At 36.4% G+C, this 16,276-nt stretch overlaps 3 protein-coding genes and 1 pseudogene across 3 annotated transcripts; 1 reads left to right on the top strand and 3 right to left on the bottom strand.

The window, feature by feature from the left end:
• Positions 1-859: 859 nt before the first annotated feature.
• Positions 860-3,157, bottom strand: LOC104737590 (putative glycerol-3-phosphate acyltransferase 3). Its single transcript, XM_087480238.1, has 2 exons — positions 2,427-3,157; positions 860-1,934 (listed from the first exon to the last, which is right to left on the bottom strand). Exons 1-2 carry the CDS (start codon positions 3,105-3,107, stop codon positions 1,053-1,055), a joined length of 1,563 nt encoding a protein of 520 aa, XP_087336364.1. The 5' UTR covers positions 3,108-3,157; the 3' UTR covers positions 860-1,052.
• A 2,787-nt stretch (positions 3,158-5,944) lies between these two features.
• Positions 5,945-11,350, bottom strand: LOC147930013 (uncharacterized). The gene is made up of 2 exons (XM_087480458.1): positions 11,080-11,350; positions 5,945-10,976 (listed from the first exon to the last, which is right to left on the bottom strand). Exon 2 carries the CDS (start codon positions 10,652-10,654, stop codon positions 9,677-9,679), a length of 978 nt encoding a protein of 325 aa, XP_087336584.1. The 5' UTR covers positions 10,655-10,976; positions 11,080-11,350; the 3' UTR covers positions 5,945-9,676.
• A 26-nt stretch (positions 11,351-11,376) lies between these two features.
• LOC147930012 (U6 spliceosomal RNA) lies at positions 11,377-11,489 on the top strand (annotated as a pseudogene).
• Positions 11,490-12,452: 963 nt separating this feature from the next.
• On the bottom strand, positions 12,453-14,601 carry LOC104737589 (uncharacterized). Its single transcript, XM_010457798.2, has 4 exons — positions 14,306-14,601; positions 13,256-13,892; positions 12,822-12,966; positions 12,453-12,695 (listed from the first exon to the last, which is right to left on the bottom strand). The coding sequence occupies exons 2-4, from the start codon at positions 13,764-13,766 to the stop codon at positions 12,638-12,640; spliced, it is 714 nt and encodes a 237-aa protein (XP_010456100.1). The 5' UTR covers positions 13,767-13,892; positions 14,306-14,601; the 3' UTR covers positions 12,453-12,637.
• Between the last annotated feature and the right edge of the window lie 1,675 nt (positions 14,602-16,276).

The raw sequence follows: 16,276 nt of genomic DNA, 5'->3' as shown, positions 1-16,276 counted from the left end.
GTCGATTATCTATTAGTGTTAGTTTGACTTTGTGTCTATACGTTGGACCAATCACAAGAGATAAGAAGCTTCGTAAAACTTCCCAATTTCCAACACAGTTGCTATAAAAATGCGATAGTGACGGCCAACACACCACCCCACCCACCACAGACATATCTTATCAAATTCCATATGGGGACTCACACAAATGATTTCTGCTGTACAAAATTTGTTTCTTCTTTCTCTGAGGAAATGAAATACTTACACAACATATGATTATTAGACCGCCTAGCTATAGAAAGTGTAAATTGACTTTAAAAAGGCTATACAATTTACTATGTCACTTTAAGTTTTTATAATGCAAGTTTCGATTGACTTAAGTTTTTATTTTTTGGTTTTTCTAGTTAACTTCACATGCTCACATGGTGTTTAGACCACCTAGCTAGAGAACCTATAGTAGATGTAAAGCGAATAACTTTACGTTTTGATGTATAGAGAAACTATTTGACCAGTACGAATATGCCGTATTAATAATATAAGGTGCGTAATTAGATTAGATTAAATAAACTTTCAGCATGATAAAGAATAATAAATATGAAACTATTGCTTGCTACGTACACTTATAAACCAACCAGCCATTATATGTGAAAGGCCATATATACATGATTTACAATAACTTTGGTTACATTATTTGGCCTAGACGACCGTTAAAACATTTATGATGCATGTGCCAACCAAAACATAACAAAATTTAATAACATCTTTCAACTTGTCCGAAATAATAGTGTATAAGATGATTTCTGAATCATTTGTAATAGTATTTTTTTAGGACATTATTGTTTCTCTTAATTATGTATGCACTAGAACTGCAAAGGCAAAATTGTCTGACAAAGATTTTGGATATGATATGTATAAAACATAAAGATATGTTTACATTACCAATAAAAACAAAACGAAAAGAAAAAGATATATATAGCTACATGTACGTAGACATTATTAATATAAACAATTGAAATAATCGATTGGTTTACTTTTTACACCGAAACTCACTCACTCAAAATCCTAAAACAAATTTAGTTTTTCTTAACTACTCCATTATTACCGGCCAAGATCAAATACTTGTCCTTTCTAGTGAGTTTGGTGCACTCGAAATCCAACGCCTTCCCAATCTCACTCTGAACATGATTAGCCACCTCAAACTTCGACTTCCCATCAGGATCTTGACACGTGGCACTAGAGACAGGGTCGAGAAACTCGACGTTGTAGGTAGGATAAGGATCCATGAGGAAGAAAAGCGGGTCAAAGGCCTTGAAACCACTTGCCGTCGTACCATAGAAGAAGGTCACGTGTACCGTCACAGCCACGGGAACGATGACGTCACTAACCTCGGTGAACAAAGGACTAAACCTAAGCATGTAAGGTTCTCTACAAGTGGTTCCTTCAGGACAAACCACGAGATCTCCTTCCGTCAACAATGTCTCCATCGCTTGACCGTCGCTCACCCGATCGCGGTTCAGTCTAACGGTCTTGATCGGTGCCAAAATCTCTGATACTCTACTCAAGCTATACGTTACGGTTTTGATGTTTTTCTCCTTAAGCGCGAATGCAACGTAGAGAGGGTCCAATAATGTCCTATGGTTACACACAAAGAGACGACCTTTGCCTTGACTTGAGTTCGGTTTTTGAGATGAAATGTAGTCGTTAGCAACGGTTAGTCTGCAACCGGAAAAGCAGAGGATCGGGATTGAGAAAGAGTAAGGGATGCAAAGAGAGACGAAGAGCCTGGCTGCTGCAGCTGCGGCTGCGAACGGACCCCACATGAACAAGACCAGTGTGTTCATTAGTGTTGGTTTGATCGCGAGCCGACCGTCGTGGAAAATCAATGGTTTGGGGTATTGGCTTCGTGGTAGGGTTTGCCAGCTTCTCTTGTCTGATCTTTTCACGAAATAAATTTCCTGTTATCAAGAAAAAGACAAGAGATTCAGTTAAGTTCAAAGTGAAAAAAAAATGAATGAAAATACCTAACCAAAACTCAATTACTGGTATCGGAATTCAAATCCACAAGATATATATATTCACTGTCATGACTAATAACTATGCACACAGGTTATGTCGTCGACATTGATTCGTTATTTCTCCTTTAATTTGTTTACCTTTTTCATATTGTTATAAATTATTTCATTTTCGCAATCTGGCAAGTTTGTGACTCACCGTCACTACCAATCGGCAATATTCATACCTATTTAATTCTTTGTCGCTTTTTACTATGTATAAGGTCATGATCTAGATATCAATATCGATATCTATATTTTTGGCAGCTTCAATTTTTAGTAGTTAAAAACATTCTCGTTTGGTATTATCAAAAATATTCTTTTTATATCAACTACTAAATAATTTTAAAACTGTGAACGTAAACGCAAATTAAAAAAAATTATAAAGAGACTGACCTGGCAAAATTGAGAGAATAGATACCGATGAAGAGAGGTATTGAAGGATGTGATCCCAATAACACGACCGGTGTTTAGTCTCTCTTTACGAACCAACTCATCAAAGAAAAGATCATGTTTGGTCTTATCCTCCATGATCCCTAAGTAATATCCTCCAACGACCTTCATTTCTCTCCCGACCACAACATCAATCTCCAAGTAATCTCTCAAGAACCCTTCGATCATAACTTGAGGAAGATCATTACTCACTCCGATTCTCTTCCCTCCTCTCTTCAACACTTCGAACATCTCGAGCCCGACATCTTCTAGAAAGTGTTTAGGCAAAACCGCTCTCCCCGCTCTAAAACCTTCTTTTTTGATGCCGAAGAAGCTCACCATTACCATCACTTTGACACCCATCTCGTGGCTCATCAAGCTAATAAATGGATAGAGAATGAAGAGGATGAATGACCTTATTACACCTCCCGCCTCGAATGCTACGAGCATGAAGTAAGGGAAGAGAGTGTTGGACTTGAGAAGAGCTCCTTCTACGTTGAAGATCAATGTGTGGCGTGATAGGTCGGATTGAAGAAGAGAAGAAGGGCCATTTTGGTATTTTGGTTTCGGGTTCCGGTATCTTCGGAGGATGAACCGGTAGAATAGAAAGACAAGAGATTGGAATATTGGAATCTTAGCGGACATGATTGTTTTTCGCAGAAAGCAAAGCTTTTTGTTTTGTTTTGTTTTAGACACTGCATGTTGGATAGCAATCGAGGGGGTGTTTATATAGCAAGACCATGACAAAGTTACCCATAAACGTGTTGCAAATTTACAAGAAATTGCCATTGATTGTTAACGTACAGCTTGCATGATTATACATTAAATGAGATTACCAAGTGAACATGTGAATAGTATATTTGAAAAGTATATACGCGTGTCTGAGTAGACCAAAAATTTGGTTACAAAAGAGTATGAGTCAAAGCTTTTGTTTAATTTTTAATTATAATTTATAAGTATAATTATTTTGGTTTGAATAAAATAACATTAGTCAAAGCTAGTGTATAAATCGGAGATTAACAACACATAAGTCATAACTTATGTACTACGTGACTACAAGTCTTGTTCCACTTATTATTTGTATTTAAATGTTATCATAATTTTTTTACTGGGCGAAACTAATACGTCAACTCATACAGTTATATATGTATACCAAACAATAAAATATATATGACGGAGAGATCCGTTTAATATTGCGTATTAGTCTCTTGGGATGGTTATCTCTTATTTTTATTTCAAATTGGTTACTATTAAATCTCCAAGTCGGAATGTTTCATTAAATGCTAAGAAAGTCAATAAGAACTTCTCTTTGTTGATATTTATATGACAAGAACTTAACTTTCAGTAACTACGACTAATGATAGAGAAATCATACGACTTAAGTATGTAGATATTTGAATCATAAATGGTTGTGTAAGGGCAAAATTGAATTTCGTTTTCGTGTTATCGTTCATTGATCGGTTGTATTCGAGCAGGAAAATTAAAGGGTCCACTTACATCCAAATTAGATTATCTTGACACCAAACAAGAAAGAAAGAAAAAAAAAAAAAACTGCCCTACAAAATTAAGCACAGATATGGAAAAATCAATTGTTGGCCCAAATATAATTCGTTAATTAAATGAATGTAGTCCATAAAGGTTAAGATATATCCAATTAATATTGCACAACTTACAACTAATTCCAAGTTAAAGGATAACCAACATGTGCAATCATATATATACATTTTTCCAATCTTGGTTATAAGGAACAATAGGATAGTCTTTTGAGCGCAACCTCTTGCCCAATAATTGCATAATACGAATTGATGGGTAAAAGTTGAAAATGTAGGAAAATGTGGGGATGATATCAATAAAGACAGTTCAAAAACGCATTGAATGCTAATGAGTCGCCGGCCACGTTTACAAACTGTGTGGTGTTTGCGTGGGCGTGGGATGGGGATCTCTTTCTAGCTTAAAAGTTTATTCTATTCATTTTTTTAACTTGGTCAAATGGTAAAATATTCATATTATTCTTTTGTTTTTCGAGATGCATAAATTTAACTGTCGGTTTAAGTATTTCTACATTAATTTTACAACTCTCGAAGACTTTACAGTGTACGTCACTGTACTTTGTTAAGAAAGAGATGGAAGTTTCCAAATTTAATTTGAAACGGAACGGAGATATATATTTTTGTATCTTGCTTTCTATTCTTCTTGTTACTCTCGGCAATCTTTGAGTATGCAATCTAACCAACTATCTGTTTCTTTTTTCTTTTGAATATATTTTTACGCTCTTACCATAGAAATAATTAAAACATTAAAAGAGGTATAGCTAGATAGGGAAGAAACAAAAAAGAAAACCATTGATTTTAAGATATATGGATCAATACATCCCTCTTTACTCAGCATGGCTCGTGTAAGACTAGAATCAAAGTTTTTTTTCTTGAAAAAGACTCGAATCAAAGTTTCTTATATAATTTTTAAAAGGTATTTTGCTGAGTCCATGACTCATGAATGTCCCGATCATGAGTTGACGAACATACTTGTAATAAAAACGATAACTTAGACAAGAGTTGTAGATTTATTAGATCGATTTACAAAACACACGAAAAAATACCGCATTGCATTTGAATATCATGTATTATTCGTTAGCTTAGGCTCAAATCTATGTATACACAAGCTATTATCTAGATTTGGTCATATTTGGATTATTGGATATCACACATCAAGACTTATGTTCACACCAAAATTCAGATACAATCTTATCTTCTAACGAGATCAAATTAACTTATATTCACACGCTTAGAATTTAGTAGTATCCAAACTTAGAAATTTAGTAGGACAAAATACACTCAAGTGCATGTCATTGTGGTAAACACATAATTCTAAACACACAGACACAGTTTGTAACCTGTCATGTGAATCAATATACAAGTTGTTTGATGGTCAAACCCAAACAGAAAAATCAATTAGAAGAAGAAGAAACCCTCAACTTCAAGAAATAAAACAAATAAACAAACCCTCACTCATATACCAATTTTCTACTAATTCAAAATTTCGTCGAAAAATCATATTGGTAGGAAATATTTTCTAGTTTCTACCATAAGTTTCATAGTAATTCATGATGATTTTTTTTCTTTTCTTTTTAATGATGCTTTCTTGTAGTATAAATGAAAATAAAATATAAAAAAAAAAAGGAATTGGAGAAAGAGTGGACTCTTTAGAAGCATGAGAAAGCTTGAAGTTGAAGATGAAGGGTTTAAATTAAGCTTAGACGAGTTAATTTTAATGCATGATCCGCGTAAAGTGGACGTAACATGGAAGGTACGTACATTTCCCTTTTTCATGTATAACTAAGGTTTGTACCCTTGACACACAAAAAAATATGAAATTCTCTTATAGTATAATAAAAGATTATAAAAAAAAGTTTTGGGAAATGAAAAACTTTACAACATACAACATGGGTGTGCAATATAATCAACTTGCATTCTAATTCATATGTCTTTTTTTTTGAATGAATGTTAAATTTATTCAAACCAAAAAAACCGTCTCCCTTTACAATATTTTTAACTTTTAGTCTGAAAGTGATTTGAAAACAAAAACATAGATAATCGATTGATTAGTAGCGTGTTGCTAGCCAAACACCGAAGACATCCTCTAGCCGAGAATCCCCTTCAGTGAGAGTTGCCAAGCGGTTACGGACGACTCTGTCTAGCAGCTTAACAAGATGGCCATGAGTCTTTGGGACGTCCCCATGACGTCGGCCATTCCGTTCACCCCAGAGAAAGTGAATGGTTGCTTGAAAAACATACCTCAGTATAAAACGAGTGGCAGGTGGAAGAGTAGAGCCAGAAAGGAGTGATACAATATCACCAAACATCGACGTAAAGTGCGTCTGCAACAAGGGACCTGCTAGATTCGCCCAGACTTGGGAAGAGTACGAACAAGAGAAGAACAAGTGATCCTGTGTCTCCCACGAATCAGAGCAAAGAACACATCGTGTGGAGACCACTCCAGTCCAGGCAGACATTCGAGCTCCCGTAGTTAAACGATTAAGAACAGCCAACCAAGTAAGGAAAGCATACTTTGGGATTGAGTTGGAGAACCATATCGCCTTAGACCAGTTTTGTGGTGGCCCTGAAACACGAAGCTGAGACCATATCTCCTTAGTAAAGAATTGGGAATGAAACTTATTTCTCAATCCTCGCCAAAGAGAAACATCAACCTCGTCAGCTTGTTGCTGTATACGAACTCTATCTAGTTCGTCCTCTATCTGATTCAAAATAAGCAAACGGTGTCGACTTCGCCGGTGACAAAGAGCTTCAGCTACTGTGGCAGAACGACGAATGCCGAGAGAAATAAACCCAGAATCCCCTGAAGCAACATTGAGAGGTCCGATAGGGCACCAATTATCAAACCAAAAAGACGTATTATTACCACCCTGCACTTCCTTACGCAAAAAGTCTATTGCTGGCAACCGGTACTTAAGGAGTTTCCTCCACATCCATGAAACCGCAGGTCGAGTTTCCCTTAACAGACAAGAAAGACTCGTATCTCAAAAGCTCCCGTATCCAGTCCACCCAAAGGGACCTAGCAGAGACAATTCGCCATATAAGCTTAAAACAACTTACCTTATTAGCCTCCTGGATCAATTTCAGTCCCAAACCGCCTTCAGCTTTAGGTTTACACACATCACGCCAAGCTACTTTGGCCTTGTTAGTATTGAATTCAGGTCCAGACCAGAGGAAAGCAGAGCAAATCCATTCAACCTCCGCGATACACCCACTAGGTAACCGAAAAGCTGAAATCCAAAAATTTGTCAAGCTAGAAATGACTGAGCTGAGCAGGTTTAGTCAGCCTGTATAAGAGAGAAACCGATTCTTCCAAGCACTTATACGTGAGCGTATCTTCTCAAGCAGAGGGAGGCAATCGTCCAAGGACATTTGCTTGGTCAAGAGTGGTAATCCCAGGTACCGAACAGGTAAGGTTCCCGCTTCAAAAGGAAACCTTTGAAGAATCTCTTCACGAACTGAGCCTGCAACTCCCGCCAAAAAAAGTGTGGATTTCTCCAAGCTAATCTGCAAACCAGAGATTGCAGCAAACTCGTTAAAGATTCCAAAAATCTGGTCCAGAGAGGGAGCTCTACCATCCGAAAACACCATTATGTCATCAGCTAAACATAGATGAGTGAGCTGCAGATTTGTGCACTTCGGATGAAAACCAAATTCTCGATTCTCAGCAAACCTATCCGGAAGCTTTGACAAAACATTCATACACATCAAAAAGAGGTAGGCGGAGAGAGAACATCCCTGATGCAGACCTCGCTTGCTTGTGAAAAAACCTGCCAGTTCCCCATTCACTTGTACAGATAATGATGCAGTAGAGATGAATCCAATGAGTGAACTGAGGGGGAAAATTTAAAGCAGTGACTATGTTGAGAATAAAAGACCATTGAACTGAATCAAAAGCCTTAGAAATGTCTAGCTTCATAGCACAACGAGGAGAAACATCTGCCTTATGATAGTCCTTGATGAAATTTTCCATCAGTAATCTGTCCTTGATGAACGCAGACTGATTTGGAGCAATAAACTGAGGCAAAAGTCGCTTAAGTCGATTTGCGAGGATCTTAGAAATGGCTTTATATAGCACATTACAACAAGAGATTGGTCTACAATCTCTCATTGCTCGAGCGTCAATCTTCTTTGGAATCAAAGCAAGGATAGTCGTATTTAGGCCCTTTGGAAGGAAGCCATAAACACAAAAAGATTGAACAGCAAGGATGAGCTCATTACCAACAATGTCCCATGCTTCCCTCAAGAATTCAGAGGTGTAGCCATCCGGGTCCCGGCGATTTATCTGTAGGCATCCAGAAAATAACACTCTTGATTTCATCCGCAGTGACTGCAGCAATGAGCTGGTCCTGATCATGTGGAGAGCAGCGAAATAGGATCAAACCACTAATAAACTGAGAAGAAGCACCAGTAAACCCCGATGGATCCAAAGTGAGAAGCTCCGTGAAAAATTGGACAGCCTCCGCTTTAATGTCCTCAAGTTGCGTTAGCGTCTCATCAGCAAGGGTTATGACCTCATGAATCGAATTAAAAGCTTGCCTCTCCTAAACACTATTATGAAAAAACTTATTATTTTGATCCCCAACTTTAAGCCAGTGCAGTTTAGATTTCTGTTTTAGAAAGAGCTCTTCCAATCCAGCCACCCTTTCCCATCGGATATAGGCATGTGATTCCTCCCGAACTGCTGGAGAGCTCATATTGGCAAAAGTATTATTCTGTGAAAGACATAGAGCATCATAAGCATCCAGAGCACGACGAGAAATATCCGATAAGCTATTGCGGCCTAATTCTCAAAGCACCGACTTTAATAGCTTTAATTTATTCGTAAACCGAAAGAGAGTAGAAGTGGACTGAAACATAGGAGAGGTGCTCCGCCAGTAACTGTCAACTCTCGGTTTAAACTCAGACTGAGAAGCTATGGCGTTAGTAAACTTGAAAGGACCTCTAGGCCGAGAGAACCCTGAAGTAAACGAAAGCACACCTCGAAGGTGATCAGAACAACCACCCGGTTCCATCACACCATAGGACTGGGGAAAACACCGGAGCCAATCGGAATTATGCAGAAACCTGTCTAGTTTCTTGCATATCACACCTGCATCTTTTCTGTTACTCTAAGTGAAGAGGGGCCCGTGAGTTCGCAACTCTGTTAAAGAACAATAACGTGTAATATCTTGGAAGTCCCGCACACCCGGAGTGATCTGAGGAGATATATCAAACCACGAATGCTCTTCGGGGTCTAGGATCTCATTATAGTCTCCTAACAGAACCCATGCCTTACCACGAAAGTCTAAGGAGTCATGTTGAGATTTAATAACCCGCCATAAGTCTTTCCTGTCTTCAACCTTATTTGAGGCATAAATAAAAGAACAGACAAACTCCTCCTCCAGACTCGGCAATTTTATAAGACAGGTAATAATTTGGCGACTTTTATGGACCACCTGCAACTTCACTCTATTACTCCAGATCACCAAACCCGACCAAGACTACTAAACTCATAATTTGTGACACCACTCCAGTGACCAAAAACTTTTTTAACAACCATAAGAACATTACTTTCGAGCAGACAACCAAATTCCAAACTTGACTTTGAACGCAACCAATCTCAAACCACCAACTGCTTACTGTCCTTATTAAACCCCCGAATATTCCAAAAGAAACCCGACATTAACGTTGTTTCTTGGAGTACATTTTTTTGAGCGTGGGCTGACTAGAACCTTGTACATTATCATTTGTAGATGAAACAGCTAAAAAACGATGGGAACTTTTTGAATTCCTGGGTAGAACAGCGCGCCGAGAACTTCCATCTGCTTTACTCTTTTGAGCCGTTGGCTTCTCCTTCAGGGGATAGCCTACCACAGGATCTATCTGCGTAGTGTCCTCTGCAGTGTCCTCCACAATATCCTGCAGGATATCAAACCTGGAGGGGGAGATGATATTCTCGACAGAACCCAAAACCCTAGCTGAACCTTTGCCAGTTTTCTTCCCACTACCCGCAGAGTGTGTGACCATAGACCATACCTCCTCAGCACCGTGACCCGGAAGAGAGTCCGATGAGGGAGGAACAAACTCACCATCCTCTGTATCGTGGCCCGGGGAGACCTCACTTACAGCAACAACAGACTTCTCGGTAACCCTGACAACCTTATCACTCTGAGAAACAACCTCTGCATTCATTGAACCAACCAACTCTGAATTCACAACAGTGCTCACATCCGCTGCAGACCCTGGATCCAACGTAGTGACAACCTCCACTGCAGGACGAGACTGCAGGATAGAGGAGTCCGTTCGCTTAGAGGCAGAGCGAGAAGAGCTTGGACGAGACCCCTGCTCCTTACACTTAGGAGAAGGAGTGTCCTTCAAAATGGAGGGATTGCGCCCCGCCGCAACAAGGCATCCATCCTCAAAATGTCCCCAACGCTGACGCGAACCACATGGTGGAGGAAGCCATGGATATTCAAAACGAACACATGTCTCCTCACCTTTGATTTGAAAATAGTAAGCCTTCGACAATTCTTTTGTGAGATCAACCTCAGCAAACACCTTTGCCTCATCAAAACAGGTGACTAATACAGTCTCCTGGTGAAGTCTCTTAGGTTCACCAACCGGACTAGCAAGAAAGCTCAGGCCCCGCCATGAGAACATAGACGGGGAACATTCTTGAGCACGATCCACATTGGCATTGTTTTTATCTCCGGTTGAGCATCCTCAACCACCAGAGTCCATTTTGAAACAATCATGGGCAAATCACAAATATTCCACATGCCCCTGCGTAAGACATGAGCTTTGATTGACGCATTACGAATCCAAAATTTAACCATCGAGTCATTGATGTTGAAGACATCAATTTTAACAGAACGATCCCCATGTTCCATATTTTGTTCACAATTACGTGAATCCTTCTCACATGCGGGGCTGAACTTGGAAAGCGACCCAAGAGGAAGTCCTCCCACAGAGGAACTGAACCCTGCAACACTTCATTAGGGACATTCACCACTGCCTTTCCCTCAACCATTGTAACTACTACATCAAATTTAGAAAGACTCGATTTACCAACCACTTTGGCATACCTTGATTTGTTTGGAACAACTGCAGACTCCACTACTACTGGACTCACCCCCGTTGCAGGCGTGTCACAAATGTACGCAGACATCTCTAGCCGGCAACGAGCCGCTAGACATTTCAAGAAGAAACGAAACTCTAATCGCCCTTGCTATGCTAACGTGGCACTTTTCTTTTATCCAACAACACATCAGAAATCCCTCAATTTCTTCTAATTCATATGTCTATAGACTATAGTCATTAATTATCCATTAGTATCAAAAGCCTCCGAAATAGAATAACTAAGTTTTCGTTTTTTTTTTCTTTTTTTTATTCACTGAAGGACATCCCATAAATTGGAACTATAGAGAGAAAATTAGCATGCCCCTCCCCCTCCTCAAAGATAACACGCATATATCTAGAAATGGTCCAAATTTTCTTTTCAAAAAAAAAAGTTTTCATTTTTTTGTTGTTGTTGCCAACAAGTAAAAGAACAACAATAATAGATGAATTGAAAAGGACAGACGTGACGTGCTATCTTTTTATACTGTAGACAGATGACAATTTAAGAGATACGTATTAACGTATACTTGGTCCAAAACAAAGAGATACGTGTACAAAGTATTCAATGCGAATCAACCGTTGTGATCGATTTTGAACTGAACCGACTCGGAAACAAATTTTGTTTTGGTTTATAAGATTTTAATTTGTTTAAACCGATGAAGCGTTTCTCACAACCATTATTGGTTTGCAACTTGTCATGGGTCGATGGCGATCAAACATTCTAAATAGAGACAAAACTAAATAAACTTTCTAAGAAAGAACAAAAAAAAAAACAGAGATATTACAGAATTGGATATGTTTTTTTCTACAGAATTGGATTTTTTTTGTTGTTGTTGTGGTAGTTGGTAGCTGTTCAAAAGAAAGAAAAAAATGAATGCGAAGTATTTATAAATAGTGTCGGTTATGATTTGTGTGAAAGCCGTTAAAAACGTTGTAGCGTGTAATTTGGATAATGCTGTCTATTTCAGTATCTATCAAGACGTAATTAATATTGTTGTGAGAAATTTTATCAGGAGATATTTAGTCTTTTTCATCAATTGAAAAAACAAAATTTTCAATCAGGAAAGTGTGTACATAGAATTCTTTTCCCTAACGAGAAAATTATTTATCAACTATCATTTTCTTTTCTTTATACCCTCTTTATATGAAACAGACATTATAAAGTAAGAAAACTATAATCAGTTAATCACTATCAATCACTAATAATCATACTCTCTTTTGTATCAGTTTCTTCAGATAATGAAAACAATGATCCTTATTAATCACCATCAGCTTCTTTGTTAAGGTCATAAGACTCGGTCGCTGTACAGAGTACAAACCTAACCTCAGAGAAGCTAAGGATGACAACACGAGCAAATTCATTCATAAGAATATATACAGGAAAGAGCAGTACAGAGACAAAACATGTGAAATACCACAAGAACAGAGCAAAGGAACAAAATAGAGTTATGTCAGGAATTTACAAACAAACAAAACACATAACTAATGTTTTTTTTGTTACATTAGATGAATCTGAAGAGAGACTCATCTAGTAACTTCTCTTGTGTTTTCTTCATTGTCTGCACCTGAAACCCTCTTATACCTGAGATTTACACACAACACCATCAGCAAGAAGAAGAGATTGTTCGGATTCTTAGTTAAATCTGTACAGAAACAATTGTCTCTGATCCGTTCAGAGTGATGAAGAAAAAGAGTTGAGGGATCCCACCTGAAAGAAGTATTTGGGCTGGGGTCGATTCTCTCACGAGGAGCAAACTCATTGTAGAACTGAACAGAGACCATACGGTTATTGGCTGAATCATTTGGTGCAGGTGAATTATCTGAATTCAAACTTGCATTGCTGGTAAAGAACCCTGCGAAAGAGAAAGACAAATTCAGGGGTGTTTTTATGAAACAACAAGAGCTTTAGCACACATTTGACCAAAGATCTCCAAAGCTAAAACAAGAAAGATGTAAGTTGTGTGATTGCTAAAGAACCAACATTACACGAAGATAAAGAGTTTGTGGGTTCTTTTATAGGCAGAAACATGTGAATGCAATAGAAACTATGTAAAACCAAACATGTATAGCAATTTTGGGTTCTTCAAAGCCAGCTAAAAACAAACAAACTTAATCAGAGAAACTTCAAAATGGTGTATATACCTTGAAAGATTAAGAAGACGAAGAATATAACAGTCACTATCATGGCGAAAATGCTACTGCATGGAGAGGAGGACTTAGCTGCTTTCAATCTTCTCATTGTTTTCATCCGTTCAATCCGAGCACGTTTCCTCATAGCAAGCTCCGTGATTTCCCTCATCAACTTCTGGTCATTAGCACTCAGCAACGGGCCTTTCGGAGGCCTCGGTGGCTTTGAAGGTTTTCTATTCTTCTTATACTTAACAATATCAAACTTTCTATCCGAAAGATCTAAACTTTGACTGCTTCGTTCTCTCCGCTTTCCATCTCCCATCAAAGGGTCTACCAGATCATCAGCAGCACTCTTTTCAGACCCATCAAAACTCAAACGTCCACTCCAAACATCATGATTCAAAACGTTATCTGAATCCCCTTCTGCTGAAACAAGATTCGTCGTGATATCTTGTGTCTCATTGAATCTACCGTTTTCAATGTCTACATCAAGATCCTCTTCTTCTGAAACAATTTGATCCATCCCGCACAAACACACAAAAAAAAAGCTGATCAAAATCCTTAGCTATCCCCTGAAACTGAAAATAATCCTATATAGAGGCTTCCTCAACTCCAAAGACTTGCTCTTTAATTAAGTCCTTTCGTCCTCCTAACATATCAAGCAAATGGGATTAGCATAACAAATTCATCCACGAAACTGCAAAGAAGCATGAACAAAAATCTGATGCCAACAAGTGCCTAATATGGTTTAGCTAAAACCCTAACATCGCAGAATCACGTAAGCCTTCGATATCCAACAAACAACAACTGATACCGTTAAATCCCTCTAATTTCTAAGAACAAACCAAACGAGAAAAAAAAGTTTCCAACTTTTTGGAAACTTGAAGCATATTATATAAAAAAAAATCTCCGTTTGACAGAACAGATGCAACACAAATGAACCCATTTATGAAACCCAGAATCTAAAAAGAGAAAACCTTGAGTAATATTATCAAAGATTTCAACTTTAAAAACGAAACTGAAGAAGAAAACAGAAAAATAACAAACCCAGAAGAAACTCACGGAATCAAGCATAATAGCTGGGAATGTCGGAAGCCCTTGATGCTGCGAGATACGAGGAAGACAAAAAAAGGAACAACTTTGAATCCAATTTTGGGAAAGGAAAGAGAGAGAGTGACCAACCTAAAATTAGGGTTCATAAAAGGGTATTTATTTTTCCTTTTTCTTTTGGGATTAAATCCGTTTGTTTTTTCTTTTTTTTTTAAATAACACTAAAAAAAAAAAAAAAAAAAAAAAAGAGACAACAACAAAACACAACACACAAGAATGTCTTTTGGATTCTAGTAATGTCGCCGAACAAATTGAAAATTGGAAAAAAACTTCTGAAGACGTGTTAGCTTTGTTCAGCATCTACGGACTTTGGGGGTCTTCTTTTTATTTTTTGATTTCTTTCTTTTTCATTATAAATAATTTTATAATTAGCAAATCAAAACATAGAAAGAAAAACAACAAAAAAATAGGAAACAAATACACACTTATTATACCGATAAATTATTTTTTAGAAAGTAATAAACCACTATCTTTCATTTTTCTAACCTTGGTTAGTTAATTAGTTGGTATCAATGATTAACTTCTAGAAGTCATTTAAATTCTTTTATGTTTTTTTTTTCTTTCACTTAGCCAAAAGAAGAAATCAAGTGATTTTTCTATATCTTTCAAATAAGTATGTCATTCTAAATTTTTGTTTTTATTTTAAATTCTAAATTTAGTTTATGGCTTTTTTTGAGATTTTTCTTTTAAAAAGGTGGTCGTAAACCAATTTTACTACAAGAGCCACTTTAGCTATCATCCAAACAGCAAACACCAAAACAATCTTATTTTTCATTGTTAATTTTATATTTTCTATTAATTTTTTTTTACGGGTTTATATCGCTAATCAGCTAGCTTATATTGTAATTGAAGCAATGAAACTATTTTTGTCACACCATAATAATTTAGTCATCAATTTGCCACAATTTTTTCCTTCACTTTTGTATTACCCTATTGTTCTTGGAATTTAATAATTTAAAGGAGACATATACAGTAAAACCTCTATAAATTAATACTCTATAAATTAATAAACACTATAAATTAATAAATTTTGGTGGTTCCAAGTCGGGCCAGTGTAAAAATTAACAATATTCGATAAGATAATAAGATAATAATTTTTTCGAAATCTCCTTATAAAATATGGTCCCAATAATATCATAAATTAATAATTATGTAAATTTTTATATATATATATATATATACTGATATAATAGTGTATGTTTCTCCTAAAGCTCAATTCTATAGAACAATTGTAATGTTGTATTTTCAACCTATAATAATATCTCTAAAATATTTTATAACATGTCATACAAATAATTAAAATTTAAAGTTTTAATTTTTAGATATGTATCATTTACAATTTGATAATTTGACAGATTATTAAAATAAGAGAATTGATATTATTATTCATAGATTTGAATTTATGTGTCTCATGTGTATAAGTCAATTTGTCTATAATATTTGTAATTTATTGTAAATAGTGCTTTTTAAATATTACAAGTTCAATTCCTAAACCATAAAATTTATAACATCCGAAAGTTTAATCTTATTTTGCTATAGTTGTTCAAATTCATAATTTTTTAAAAAATAAACAATTAAAAATATATCTATAAATTAATAATTATTAATTTACAGTATAAAATAATAATTATTAATTTACAGTATAAAATAATAATTATTAATTTATAGATAAATTAATATTACTATAAATTAATAAAATGTCTTAGTCCCAACATTATTAATTTATAGAGGTTTTACTGTATATTCATCATGTATGACTCGTACAGTACGAGTATACAAAAATAGCCGTTACGGTGCCATTGTCTTATCTTATGACGTACGTTGTCCAAAGATCAACATCAGGGGTCCTTTCTGCACTAAACATTGACTAAGATACAAACATAAACAAACCAATTTCCTTTTAACTTTTATTTGGCAATAGTG

The sequence above is a fragment of the Camelina sativa genome, chromosome 13, assembly GCF_030686135.1.
Source record: "Camelina sativa cultivar CO46 ecotype springtype chromosome 13, ASM3068613v1".
Taxonomy (NCBI): domain Eukaryota; kingdom Viridiplantae; phylum Streptophyta; class Magnoliopsida; order Brassicales; family Brassicaceae; genus Camelina; species Camelina sativa.
Note: the sequence above shows the minus strand (reverse complement) of the source record. Positions and strands in the feature narration are given on the sequence as shown.